The sequence below is a fragment of the Furipterus horrens genome, unplaced genomic scaffold, assembly GCF_987537825.1.
Source record: "Furipterus horrens unplaced genomic scaffold, mFurHor1.1.pri manual_scaffold_5, whole genome shotgun sequence".
In the NCBI taxonomy this organism is placed as follows: domain Eukaryota; kingdom Metazoa; phylum Chordata; class Mammalia; order Chiroptera; family Furipteridae; genus Furipterus; species Furipterus horrens.
In genome coordinates, this window is record NW_028327175.1 from 141,363,046 (window position 1) to 141,377,075 (window position 14,030).

The following is a 14,030-nucleotide window of genomic DNA, read 5'->3' on the forward strand; positions in this document are numbered from 1 at the left end:
CACCTCCCATGGCACAGATGACATACTTTGCTTCATTCATTGTTTCTTCAAGCGAAGACCCTCTGTGTCATAATCTCATTTAAAAAATATTGTTAGTTTTATTTCTTTATTTTAAAATATATTCATTATCATGATCATCAACACCATGCAGATGCCTATGCTCCAAACCTACTGAATTAGTCTGTGGGCCTTGGCCCAGAATCTGCTCTTAAAAAATCTCCTAGGTTACTGGTAATGTTCTGTTTCCTGATCAGGTGCAAGTTACACAGAGTGTTTATTTGTACAAAATTCATTGAGCTCTACCCTTAGGATAGGTATACATTTCTGTGTGTATATTATTTTCACCAAAAAGTTGACCAGGAAAAACTCCCTGGTTTATTTTTATGTACACTGATGCGGAGAACCCTTGAATTACCTCTCTCTCCCCAAGAACTGTAAGGCCCTAGAGGGGAGTAAAGTCATCTCTTTTGTCTTTACATTCCCAGCATGTTTTAGTTTCTGCAATAGAGTACACACTTGATAAGTAATTGGCAAATAAATGAATGAATGAACAGAGGGAGAGAAGTGGCTTGTGGGTTCCCTCCTCCCACACTCTCTTCCAAACATTATTTGTTCCATCCCCTGTTAGCGCACATGATAGCTCATGTTCAAAGTTACACCTCCAACACCCCGCCCCCTGCACCCCAACTAAACCTGTGAGATGCCACCTGGCTTCCTCCCGACCACATGTTGGGTGTAACTGATCCAGGACACCATCCTGACAAGGGCAGAGAAAGGAAGCAAGAGGAGGACGTTCTGTCCCCAGTACCAGCACTTCTGCCCTGCCTGGATCTGCGCCACCTGGCTCAGGCCTTCCTCACCAAGCCTGGGAATCAAATTGGAGAGATTATGTCCTTGGAGATTCTGCATTGCTAACGCTTCTATTTGCATCTCTGATGTAAATTGCTATCTAAACTACTCATCTTAAATTATGTAGGAATTTGAAAACTATATATTTGAATATTTAGGAGTAATAATGGAGTTTTATTTTTTTTAAAGCAAATTTACAGTAGAAAGTGAGAGACACCTGGGTGAAATATCACCTGTCATCTACTCAGTCACAGATAATTCCTAAGAGCTCCCTATGGATACATTGATGAACAAGAGTCATTTTCCTTAATGGAAACTACAGTATAGTAGGGGAAGAGGGACAATGAGATAATAATATCTAACTTGTTCATAATACTTATGATGTGCTGGGCATTTTACAGATATATATTAATGTCATCACTGTAACAGCTCAGTAATGTTCTGTTGTTACCCCCATCATAGAGTTAAAACTGATATAGTCAGGAAGGTAAAATGTGGGGAGCAGGAAGACCTAATCTAGTCCTAAGAATCAGGGAAGATTTCTCTAAATAAAAGAGATTGAAGTGGAGATCTGAGGATTGAGTTTGAATCCAGTTGACAAAAAGCTCTGGGGGAGGAGATTTTTCAGGTGCAGAAACAGCAGATGCAAAGGGATAATCATTGGAGGAACGGAAAGGCTGCTTTGTAGAGGGAACACAGGGAGCCCAAGATCGGGCAAGAGAGGTAGGCAGGAGCCAGATCACATAGATTTTTTTTCTGTCTTTAAATATAATAAGGTTAGGAAAGCAGATAATTAGGAGATTTAGGGTTTAGCCCTAGCTTTGCTCTTTTTTGTTTTTTTTTTAATTTTTAAAATTTATTTTTAGAGAGAGAGGAAGGGAGGGAAAAAAGCTTCAGTGTACGAGAGAAACATCGGTGTGTGTGAGAGATACATCAATTAGTTGCCTCTCTCATGCCCCCAACTGGGGACCTGGCCCACAACCCAGGGATGTGTCCTGACTGGGAATCAAACTGTTAGAGTGGAGTCTCCAAAATTCCCCAGAGCCTGTGGTTGAGAATGGTGGAAGGGGACATCTTTCAAGATGCCTTTGCATATCTATGCTTCTTAGCTAGTGTCTTAGTTATGCAAATGATTTGGTTCTTCCAAGGCCCCAAGGAGATAGAAGGGGTTTTGACCATAGAATGGTGAGGAAAAAGCCTACACGGCCTGCCTGCACAAGGTTCTGTGAATGGTCAAAACTGGTTTCCACGCCCACTGCATCACAGGCCTCTGTCAGGGATTTAAAAATAAGGTGGCAGCCATTTGAAAGAGAAGAGAGAGATCCACCTGGTTTGCAAGGAGATAGAAGAGAGATCCATGCGGATTTGAAAGGGCAGAAAGAGAACCATGTGCAATTCAATGCAGCACGGACATGTTTTCCTGGACTATTACACAGAGGCTGATGACATCATATCCCAGATCCTGAAGGAGAGAGCTGACAGATAAGGGATGGGGAACTTCTGGGCATGTTTTTGGCTTCTAGCCTTTTGGAGAGCAAGGGAAGTGCTGGGTCCCGTGGGAGAAGAGGGCCCTGAGCTGAGGTGCTCACTGCCCTACCCAGGTTGGAATATTGTAAATAAAGACCTGTTTTCCTCGACAGTAGTTGTTGGGTTTTACACCAAGGCACCATGTGAAAGAACTCCCTTTCACTCTGTAACAAAACCAGTGAGTGATCTTTCAGTTCACACAGGCTGGCATTCAATCCACTGTGCCACACCAGTCAAGGCTAGCTTTGCTCTTAATAACCTCAGGCATCACTCTGTGTCTCAGTTCCTTATCTGAAAAATAATTTTGAGTGGATGGACTCTCAAGAGGGCACTGGTTCTAAATCTCTGATTCTAGCTAGGTAAGTCTTTGCTTAGAAGGCATTGCCAAATCTGAGCTGCAGGCCCTAGCTGCTGCTGAATGCGCGCAGGCCTAGACTCCTCTGTAGAATAAGTACAAATGATGGAGAACATCACGCGTAATAAGTCACACAGTAAATATGGCTGTAAGCATGGTTTGTTTCCCTTGTTTGAAATGAAGGGTAAACTAATAATAACAATGTTATAGGAATAATGACCTCTTTTAAGCATTTACTTTGACAGATTGTACCAGGTGCTTTCAGGTAGATTCAAAAGCTGAGGCCTCAGGGATTACACAATTTTGGGAAGGTCCTCACCTCCCAAATTTGTCCTGCCTACTGAGAAGCCCAGTCCTGTTTTGTATGGCCAGGTGTGTTACATTGAGCAATGACTTTCTCTGGGTTTGCTCAGTGTCTAAGTTGAAATTTGAACCCAGTTTTGACTCCAAAGCTTATGGAGTTGACCACCATTCCCTGCTTAAATAGCTTGACATTGTCTCTTAAAGTCCTTTCTGGCTGAGGAAGGTGCTTTTTATAGCTGGGACCGCTTCTGTTTACTTGGTCTCTTCCAGCACTTGTTAATCCTGCCTACAGCTGTGTCCTTCACTGTCCTTACACTGTATTCCTAGGGTTCCTCTCTGCAAAAGACAACTTCATGAGACCACATGGCGCTTGCGTTTGTGCCAGCAAAGAAATTTCATTCCTCTCCCTCTCCAAATCAGTCTACCCTTCTAAAAATAATCGTTCTCCTCCCTCGCCTCAGGCCTGTGAGTAGTTGGGTCACTTCACCAAACACAGGCACGCTCACAGAGGTTTCAGGGTGGGAACAACGCGAATGACCTTGCAAAGGTATCTAGCCCACCGTGGACAAGATTAGCAAACTTGAAACCTCCACAAATATTTAACATCTTCCTCCTGCATTCCTCCGGAAGCTGCTCGCTGCTGTCTCGCCCGCCTCGCCCAGTCTCCTTTCGGCTCTACAAAGCCCAACCCGCCCATCTCTTTGCAAAAGCAGAGAACTTCAATCCCCATGTTGAAAGTCGTCGGTGGTGGTGGTGGTGGTGGCAGGCAGGACTGGGCATGCTCAGTAGCGGGGACAGGTCTGGGAAGCGAGGAAGCCGCGTTTGAAGTCGCGCGGCTTGGGGATCCGGGGGAGGCGGGCTGCGGGGGCACCGGCTGGGGGTGTGGAGGGATCCCCGATTCCGCACCCTGGGCGGGCATGCTTCAGGCCGGTGGGGCGGGGCCCGCACGCGGGGGGCAGGACGCAGAGGAGCTAGGGGAGCCGGTGGGAGGAGGGGAGGAGCGCTCAGCTCGCCATCCCCTGGCGCCGGCTCTGCGGCTGCTGAATCGGAAGCCGCGGGGAGGATCTGAGGAAATAAAGACGTCCGAGAATGACCTCCAGCGAGGCCGCGTGAGGTTGGGCCCGCGCGCTGTCCCACCAGCCTCCAGCATGGACGACTACGGCGGACCGGCGGAGCGCTCGGCGCCACACACCCCGGGGGCCCCCGCGGGCGCCGGCATTGCTGCTGTGAACGGGCTGCTGCACAACGGCTTCCACCCGCCGCCTGTCCAGTCGCCGCGCCTCTGCACCCGGGGCCCCGCCGGCGGTACTGACGCTGCGCCCCCGCGCCTACCGCTCCAGCCGGAGCTCCAGCCCCAGCCGCCGCCCCCTCAGCACGACTCCCCGGCCAAGAAATGCCGCCTCCGGAGGAGGATGGACTCCGGAAAGAAGAACAGGCCACGTAAGTCCCCCCTGGGAGGGGAGCACGGGTGCAAGGCAGGCGCAGCGCGCGGGACCACGAATCCCGAAATGGTGCGGCACGTCCCGTGCGTCCCAGCGCCGGGCGTCTGGGAAACTGCTCGGCAGGGGCGCCCAGAACTAGTTTTTTCCCAAGGGGCGCTCAATACTAAAGCTCGCTGCACGAGCCTGAGCTTTGCCTGTTTCCATCTGTAGAATGGGCCGATTGGACACGGAGCCTGAGCTGCTATTTCTATTGCGGCTCTATAGAAGGCAAAGGCACTGCCTGGCTTTCTAGTTTGTCGATGGAAAAATGCACGCGTGTGAACACTGATGGGGTCCGGGAGTAAGGATAGAGCTGAGGGACTGTCGGAAGTCCCCTTTCCCTCCTCAGAGCTTGCCTTCCTGGGGTTGGCGCTCTGGCAGCCAGCTTGCCCTTTGAATCGTAGAGTAGCCGCCAGAACCTTGGGTCTATTGGCGAGCGCAAGATCTGGAGGCGTGGAGTTTGACAACCCTCCAAATCACAGCCTATTAAACGCTGTTTCTTCGCAGCCAATGAAAGGACCTCTTGGGCAAGACACACCCACTGATACCATGTGGGCCGGAACTATGTGAGCCAATGAGGATTGGAGGTGGATTCCTCCCCCTCCCCAAAGTGAAGAGGTGGAATTGAGGGTTTCTAATGGTGAGACAGGCTCAGAAACCTGAAATGCATTATTTCACAATCTAAAGCTTGTATATATAATGTGAGTCTGTAGAGTGCCTTCCCAGCAGGGCGTTCTGGGATGTAAATTTGTAGGTCGAGTTTGGAACTGGTTTTTCCTATCTGAACCGAACCTCATTCAACTAGTTACCTCTTTCTGGGCGTCTTTAATGAAGCTTAAAAATGGCAAGAAACAAAGTAAGTGAAATGCATGCTAATAAATGATTGCATTAAAACATGCACCTTTTGCATATAGGGAAATTGCTAGGTAAGTTTGGCATTTATCTGTAAAAGCTTGATATTTGGCAAACAACTTCAGTTTCTTCTGTTTCTGTTTATCAGTTTAAACTCTTAGCTTTTCTGCATTCACTTAAAGTCTCTGAGACTTTGGAAGGCATTTTAACCTGACTGTGGGACATGGTGACTAATACTGTGTTCTGTAGGTCTGAAATGTTTAGGTTGAATGTTAAGATCTTGTCTGGAACTTTGAAGCCACACAGCAAATGTGGTTATGGTTCTAAGGAAGACATTTAGCACCTGAATTTGTATTTACTTTTGAGGGTTTTTTTATTTTATTTTAGAAAAATGACTTTACTTATGCTTTTTGTTGATTATGGTTTATTAACCATATTTTAGTTATTTCTCTGATCTACATTAACAAATTGTACAAGAGTTTGAAATGTAAATAGCTAAAATATAATGAAAGCAATGTATTGAGTTTTTGTTTAGTATTGCTAGCTCGAATGGTCTATGTTTAATTGAGGGTATAACACATCTTAAAATAATTATTTTAAAGATTTTATTTATTTATTTATTAGAGAGAGGGAGAGTAACAAATGTGTGAGAGATACATCAATTGGTTGCCTCTCACACACACCCCCAACTAGGGACCTGGTCCGCAACCCAGACATGTGCCCTGACTGGGAATCGAACTGGCAGTCTTTTGGTTTGCAGGCTGGTGCTCAATGCACTGAGCCACACCAGCCACAAACTTAAAATAATTTTTGAGGAATTGAAAATACACTCTTAATAATGGCGTGGAGACAGAGTAGAAATAACCCTGAACCTTAACTTATTCTTGCAAACCCACAGGAATTACTATTTTAGAATACAGGGAAATATAACTTTGTACTTGTGTGCTTCGTGTCAGAAAGTAAAGTGGTTTGTATTTTTTTACAAAAGCAAAAATTTTAGTTATTTTAAGTTTAGTGACCATGATACTTACTTACAAACTTTTAAAAAGGATTCATCAAAATTGAATTTTCATTATTCTATCATGTTTTCTTTTCTCAAATTTGAACAAACATTTTCAAAGTAAATTGTACATGTTTTAAGTCACATGCTGTGTTCACCACCACCATTTCTGAGTTAAAACCAGACTTAATTTAATATCTTTATATATTGCCTATTAACATTTAGGGGTTTTTTTTTGTAAAAAATATTGCTCAATCAGTTGATATTTAGGTATTCACTCTAAGAGGACTCTACTTAGAATTAAGCATGTCCTTATTTTCTTGTGCTTTGATAGATCTTCTGTGAGCAGTTATTACAAAGGATATATATGTACTTTTAATGAAATTTAAGAATATGTCAGTGGTGGAAGCATCATCTAGATAAATAGTTTCTACTTACCACTTTACAACATCAGACACTTCTTTCCAAACAAGAGGTATGTTAGGTGTCAGATTATTGCTTCTCAGATAGGCAACTGTGGGTAGATATGTTTCTATTGGTAATATTTGGGGTAGAATACAGTACTCATTAAAATGCCTACTGTTTAAAAATGATAAATGGAATAAAATAAACAGTTCAGCATAAAGATCAGGCCAGTGGCAGGTTGATTTTGCTAATTTAGGGAAGGGGAATATTGTCTACTGCTTTCATCTAAAGGGCCATCACTTCATCCTACCTTATCCTTGGAAAGCTTTTCCAAGATTGCTTCCTCAAGCTTCCTTGGCTACTTTATCTGCCTCTGCTACTTAGCAGTTGTGTGACCTTAAGTTACTTACTAGCTCTCATTTTGAAATGCTGGGCTTGGCTAGGTGGTCTCCAAGTGTTGTTTCTTGTACCTTCAAAATTCTATAATACTTTGGAGCTGACAGTTCTTCCTACCTGTCTTCAGCACTAAGTTGTCCACTCTGCCACATACATGACTTAGTATTTAATTACGCATTTTTCGCCTTGTGCCAGTTTCATGTTATTTGTCTTACCCCTCAGGTTAAGTTGGAAGACTGATAATAGATGGTATTTATTTTTTCTCTTATTCCTTGTTCATAAATGTTTGATTGGTGTGACAGAAAAAAGGTACAAGTGGCATTACCACCTCATTGAGGTAGCTGTTTTCATCTCTATGACAGACTTCAGCAAAGTCTTCTTGGAGTTTCCATAAGGTATCGTTGGGGAGATTCCTTTGTTCTGCTCCTCGGTACTCTGATTGTTTGAAGCATGTATTGTATCAATAGCACCTTATGGAGTCAGCTCACCTCCCAAATATTTCGAAACTAATGATAGCTTTAATAAGATGAAGTGAGTGCCTAATGTAGTGTTATAAATGGTGTGGTCATTCAGATCCCAGAGGGCTTGAGTTTGAATTGCAGCTGGATGACCAGACACCAGTTATTTAACTTCTATGCTTTAGTTTTAGTATTGGTAGGTTGGAAATAATCATACAACCTCATTGGGTTGATGTGAGGATTAAATGAGATAATATACATGAAGAACTTAGATTCCTGCTTAACATAGTAGTTATTCCATAAATGCCAGCTGTCTTCACCATACAGAATACCATCCACCATTAATTAACCCATAGGATGAGACAATTGAGCTGGCAGAGACAACCTCAGACAGACTTTCTTAGTTTAAAAAAACAAAAAAAGGCCTAGAATAAGAAAGACCAAAAAGTTTTGTTTGATTAGCTGTAACACTCTTAGTCCTATAATTATTTTACCCTCCCCCCCTCAATTGAATAAGCCAAAAACATAAGAAAAAAATCAGGAAAAAGTACCCACAGTACCCTTACTCAAAGAAAACATCAGCTTAAAATGTGCTATACATATTTTAAAGGTGTAATTAAAGTAACATTTTGATTACTTTTTTTATTTAAAAAATTTTGGTAAGCGTTTTCTTACAGTATGAAAACATCATTTTTAATGATTGTATTGTTTTCTCGATATTCCATTATATGAATATACTTCCCCTGTTCCATAGCTTTAGGGTGCAGCTAGGGTCTCTATGCTATTACTAGTACTGCAGCACCACCTTTGTACATAACTTCCCATCCAATGTGATTTTCAATGAAGTTGGTAAATACAAATGTATTTTTTGGAACAGAAATGGCACAAAGTAGTATATAGATGTTGCCTTGAAATCCTGGGTATTTTAGACCCCAAAGACACTGTTAGATAAGCACACTGGAGGAGAGAGGAGAGATATGTAAAAGAGATCATTGTTTGAGTCACTGAACATTGTGCTAACAGAAAGGCAAATATTTGAGCATCTAGAGAAGGCTGGAGGATGTGAGCTGCCTTCCTCCTTCCCAGTGTGTTGGAACATGCAGGAATAAGTACTGGAATAGTGCGGTGGCCTCCTGAGGAGGGAAATTCTGACTTCTCAGATCATCCTGATAGGACAGTAGCAGAAAATAGGCGAGAGTTCATTATGCACGTAGCATACTGGTGAGTACAAACAGAATAAAACCAAAATCTGTTACCAGTTTTAGCGAACCACCAATGTGAAAGTTAACAAGGCTTCAGTTTTCTAAATATTGGGGTATTTAGCTTTGGCACTTGGTTTTCCACTACCTCTGAATCAGGCTAATTAGAAAAAAAAATAGGATAAGAGACACGTAGGTAGAATTTTTTGGTTGAATCTGCATTGAGTATGAATGCATGTGTATTTTTAAAAAATATAATCAGTACTTCTAGATGGATGAGAAGCACTGCAAATTTAAGAACAAAAGACCAAAATGGAAAGCAAGGGCACTGTCTAGCATTGTTACCTTATGAGATGTGGTCAGATTCCCAAGTTTGTCAATGAAGTTATGAACTGTACAGTGCACATTTGAACTGAAGATTAAGAATGTAAGGCCCAGTCATTCAGCGTCAAAGTGGTTAAGCGTGTATCAGGACCTGGTAGACATATCGAAACTGGAAAAGCTGGCGTTTGTGCTGCCTAACTACCAGATGCGATAAGCAGAGACAGGGATTGAATCTTTATGGGTGCTTTATTCAGATGGTCTGCAATCTGAGAAAACAGTAGGTTTGTACCCTGACAGACCATCTTAAATTTCATTTTAAATGGACCCTTTTTATAAGGAGAAGAGAAGTGTAGGTAAGGGGTTTGGAATTCAGGGGAGAACTTAATCAGATAAAAGCTGCAGCATTCTTTTATCTATGTCCTGAGCAGTGGTCTTTGTGTCCAGGACTGTGGTCTTTATCTGTGCCCTGTGCAGTCTCTCCCTGGAGCACAATGGCTCAGCTACAATCTTGATTGCTTGTAGTCCTCCTGAGGCACAAAGGTGGAACTCCTTATGGTCTCCTGGAGTTAATGTGGGTCATACCTTCAGATCCTGAAACAAGAGTTTTTTACATACAATGATTACTGAGCTTATTAGCTGTTACCTGAAACTAAAATTTTCCAGAATTTGAGTCCCCCATCAATACAAACCCCACTTTTCCTCAAAAGATCAGTGAGTGGATTTCAACATTGATATAAAGCACATTTTGTTTGGCATAGTAACCAAAGATGGAAAGAGTGCTGTTAATTTTTAACATGTGGGACATTAAATAAGTCAATAAAACAAAATCCATCATGGTTTTGGAGACAGAATTAGTAGGGAAACAAGGGAGTATTGGTTTTAATTGACGGGTTTTTGTTTTTATTTTTCTTTTTTTTGTGTGTGTGATACTATACCTTTTAATTGTGTATGTGTTTTAATATCAGCCAATTACCATGAAAATAAAAATAAATCAAGGTTTGACTTCTGTTTTATTTAATTACATGTGCTTTAGCTTTAATATGTAAGCCAGTATTCACGTTTGGATGACAATATTCTGAATCATGTATGGGAACTGTTCAGTGTACCCAACATGGTACACAGAATTTCTAAGTAGACCCTTCCTCTAGCTAGTGCAGGTCAAGCTTAGTATCTCATTACTTAATTTATGACATCTTTTAAAAAAAGTTGTGACGTGTTAGATTGTTAGAGTTAGTTAATCGTGTGTGTGTGTGTGTGTGTGTGTGTGTGTGTGCGCGCGCGCGCGCGCATGCGTGTATTTCTCCTTGGAAATATATTTGAAAGAATCAGATGATTGAGAGTTGAAGGAACGTTATTTTTAGGGGCAGTTACAAAATGATCTGGATCTTTACAGATTTGTATATTTATTTTTATTAATTAATTAATTTTTATTGTTTGTGCTGTTACAGTTGTTCTCGCTTTTTCTCCCTTTCCCCACCTCCACCCAGCCCCTCCTTCTCCCCTCCCTAAGTCGATCACCACATTGTTGTCCTTGTCCAGGGGTTGTGCATAAATATTCTTTGGTTAATCCCCTCACCATCTTTCAGCCTGTCCCACCCTCCTTTCCAGCAGCTGTCAGTCTGCTTCATGTATCTAAGCTTCTGTTACTATTCTGTTTGTTAAGTTTATTGTGTTCATTAGATTCCACATATAAGTGAGATCATGTGGTATTTGTCTTTCTCTGACTGGCTTATTTCACTTAGCATAATGCTCTCTAGGTCCGTCCATGCTGTTGAAAATGTAAGAGTTTCTTTTTTACTGCTGCATAGTATTCTATTGTGTAAATGTAGTATATCACAGCTTTTTTAATCTACTCATGGGCATTTAAGCTGTACCCAAATCTTGGCTATTATAAATAGTGCTGCTATAAAAAGGGGTGCATTTTTTATTTTTTATTTTTATTTTTGGTATTGGTGTTTTGGGCTCCTTAGTATATAGTCCCAGAAGTGGAGTCACTGGGTTGAAAGGGAGTTCCATTTTTAATTTTTTAAGGATACTCCATATTGTTTTCCCACGTCCCTTTTCTCCACGTCCTTGCCAACACTTGTTTGTTGATTTATTGATGGTAGCCATTCTAACAGGTATAAGTGATATTTCATTGAGGTTTTAATTTGCATTTCTCTGATAGTTAGTGACATTGAGCATCTTTTCATAATGTCTGTGGGCCCTCTGTATGTCCTCTTTGGAGAAGTGTCCTTTCAGGTCTTTTGCCCATTTCTTAATTGGGTTATTTGTCTTCCTGGTGTTAAGTTGTATTAGTTCTTTTTATATTTTGGAGATTAAACCCTTATTAGATATGTCATTGGCAAAAATGTTCTCCCATACAGTGGGTTTCCTGTTCATCTTGCTGATGATTTCTTTAGCTGTGCAGAAGCTTTTAAATTTGATATAGTCCCATTTGTTTATTTTCTTCTTTATTTCCAGTGCCTTAGGAGATATATCAGCAACAACATTGCTACGTTGGGTTATCTGAGATTTTATTGACTGTGTTTTCTTTTAGGATTTTTATGGTTTCATGATTGACATTTAAGTCTTTTATCCATTTTGAGTTTGTGTATGGTGTAAGTTGGTGGTCTAGTTTTATTTATTTATTCATTTATTTTTGTATGTACCAGTCTAGTTTTTCCAAAATCATTTATTGATGAGACTGTCTTTGCTCCATCGTATGCTCTTGCCACCTTTATCAAATATCAATTGATCATACAGGTGTGGGTTTATTCCTGGGCTCCCTGTTCTGTAACATTGGTCTATATGTCTGTTCTTATGCCAGTACCAGTCTGTTTTTATTATAGTGGGCTTATAGTATAGTTTCATATCAGGAGTTGTGGTACCTCCAGTTTTGTTTTTCTTTTCACAAGATTGCTGAGACTATTCGGGGTCTTTTTTGGTTCCATATACATTTTTGAAATATTCATTCTAGTTCTGTGAAATATGCCATTGGTATTTTAATAGGAATTACATTGAATATATAGATTGCTTTGGGTAGAATGAACATTTTAATGATGTTAATTCTTCCTATCTATGAACATGGTATATGCTTCCACCTACTTGTATCTTCCTCAATTTTTTTCTTCAGTGGCCTATAATTTTCCAAGTACAGTTCTTTTATTTCCTTGGTTAAATTTATTCCTAGTTTGTTTGTTTGTTTGTTTATTTATTTATTTTTGGTGGTTGTTGTAATAGTAAATGAAACTGTTTTCTTAGCTTCTCTTTCTGATAGCTCATTATTGGTGTATAAAAATGCCATTGATTTCTGGGTATTAATTTTGTATCCTCTACAGATTTCTTTATATTTTGGAAAGAGGATGGAAAAACTTATGGCAATAGTGGGTACCTACAATAGTCGCTTTGCTTGATTGAGTAATTAGAGTAGCTTTATTGAGTAACAGCCATGTGCCTATTGTTCTGTAATGTGTTTTCACAAAAGCACCCAATTACCACTCCCACTCCGCATTTGACAGGTGGGGAAAAGGGAGGCTCAGAGAAGTGAAGCAACTTGCCCTAAACCTGTAGTCAGTGAATGGCAGAGTCAAAATACAAACCCAAGTCTAACTCCATTGCCAGCTAGCTGATGTTCTTTTTCTGCCACAATGAGGCTATTGTGTATTTATGCTGGGAAAAAGAAGTATGTTCTGTAAAACTTCCAGAAAGGATAAGTCTATGCAATTTTTACACCTTTGGGAAAAACCTCTTCTATGTGTTTGTGGGAGAAACAGTAGCATCAGAGACTCCCAGCACCCTGTGAGCTGGGTATCGCTATAGATTGAATGTTTGTGTCCCCCCAAAATCCATATATTGACATCTTAACCCCAAGGTGCTGCTATTAAGAGGTTAGGCCTTTAGGAGGTGATTATTAGGTCATGATGTTTGAGCCCTTTATGATTGGGACTGGTGCTCTTATGAAAGAGACCCCAGAGAGCTATACAGCCCCTTCTGTCATGTGAGGTTGCAGCGAAAAGACAGCCATCTATGAAGCCGGCCTTTATCAGACACCGAATCTGCCAGCACCCGATCTTGGCAGAACTGTGAGGAATAAATTTCTGTTGTTTATATGCTACCCAGTGTATGATATTTCTGTCAAAGCAGTCCTAACGGAGTAAGACAGGGACTATCATGATCCTCTTTTACAGGTGAAGAAACTGAGGGAGGGCCCAAGTACTTGGGGTAAAACCATCTAAGTTCTGATTTTGACTCTGTTGGGCCACGGGATTCTAGTGGGTCCCCAGAAAGTGTGGGCAGTTTCTGGAGTGGAGCCACTGGACCTGGATTCAGATCCTCATTCCACTAATTATTAATGGTGCAAGATTCTTAACTCCTTAGAACCTTACTTTGCTGATTAGAGATAAAGGGTGCCTGTGTTGAAATGTAGAAAACATAAAGTGTGTAGTAGAATGCCTGAATCCTGGTGTGTGCATAGTAAAAGATATTTTTCTCTTAATACTAGCGACTATTAATAAAGGGCACTTAATTATCTATGTTATTGCTGTTAGGCACAGATATATATGTATGTATGTATGTGTGTGTGTATGTATTTTAGAAAGAGAGAGGAAGGGGGAGAAAGAGAAACATCAATTTGTTTCACCTGTTTATGCATTCATCAATTGATTCTTGTATGTGCCCTGACCAGGGAACGAACCTGCAACCTTGGTGTGTGACAACAACACTAACCGACTGAACTACCCAGCCAGGGTGCTAAATCTTTTAAATCTTTCTTAAATCTCAGATGTCCACGAACTCCTCTTGTTCCAAATGAGAACTTTTTTGGGACTGGGTTTCAGTGTATCTTCCAACTTGAGCTGACATCACCTGAAAGGAATCTCCCCTAGTTCCTTCTGACATTTC

The 14,030-nt window shown here is 41.3% G+C and overlaps 1 protein-coding gene across 2 annotated transcripts in view; it reads left to right on the forward strand.

Annotated features, from left to right (window-relative positions):
• Positions 1–3,513: 3,513 nt before the first annotated feature.
• Positions 3,514–14,030, forward strand: part of PANK1 (pantothenate kinase 1) — a 48,790-nt gene continuing 38,273 nt past the window's right edge. Inside the window, exon 1 of one of the 2 annotated variants that reach the window (XM_090277990.1) lies at positions 3,514–4,474. In XM_090277990.1, coding sequence (XP_090134116.1) covers positions 3,763–4,474 — 712 coding nt within the window. In that variant the 5' untranslated portion in view covers positions 3,514–3,762. Of the gene's footprint in view, positions 4,475–5,161; positions 5,372–14,030 lie in introns of those variants that run through there. The other variant, XM_090277991.1, reaches the window with a different exon arrangement.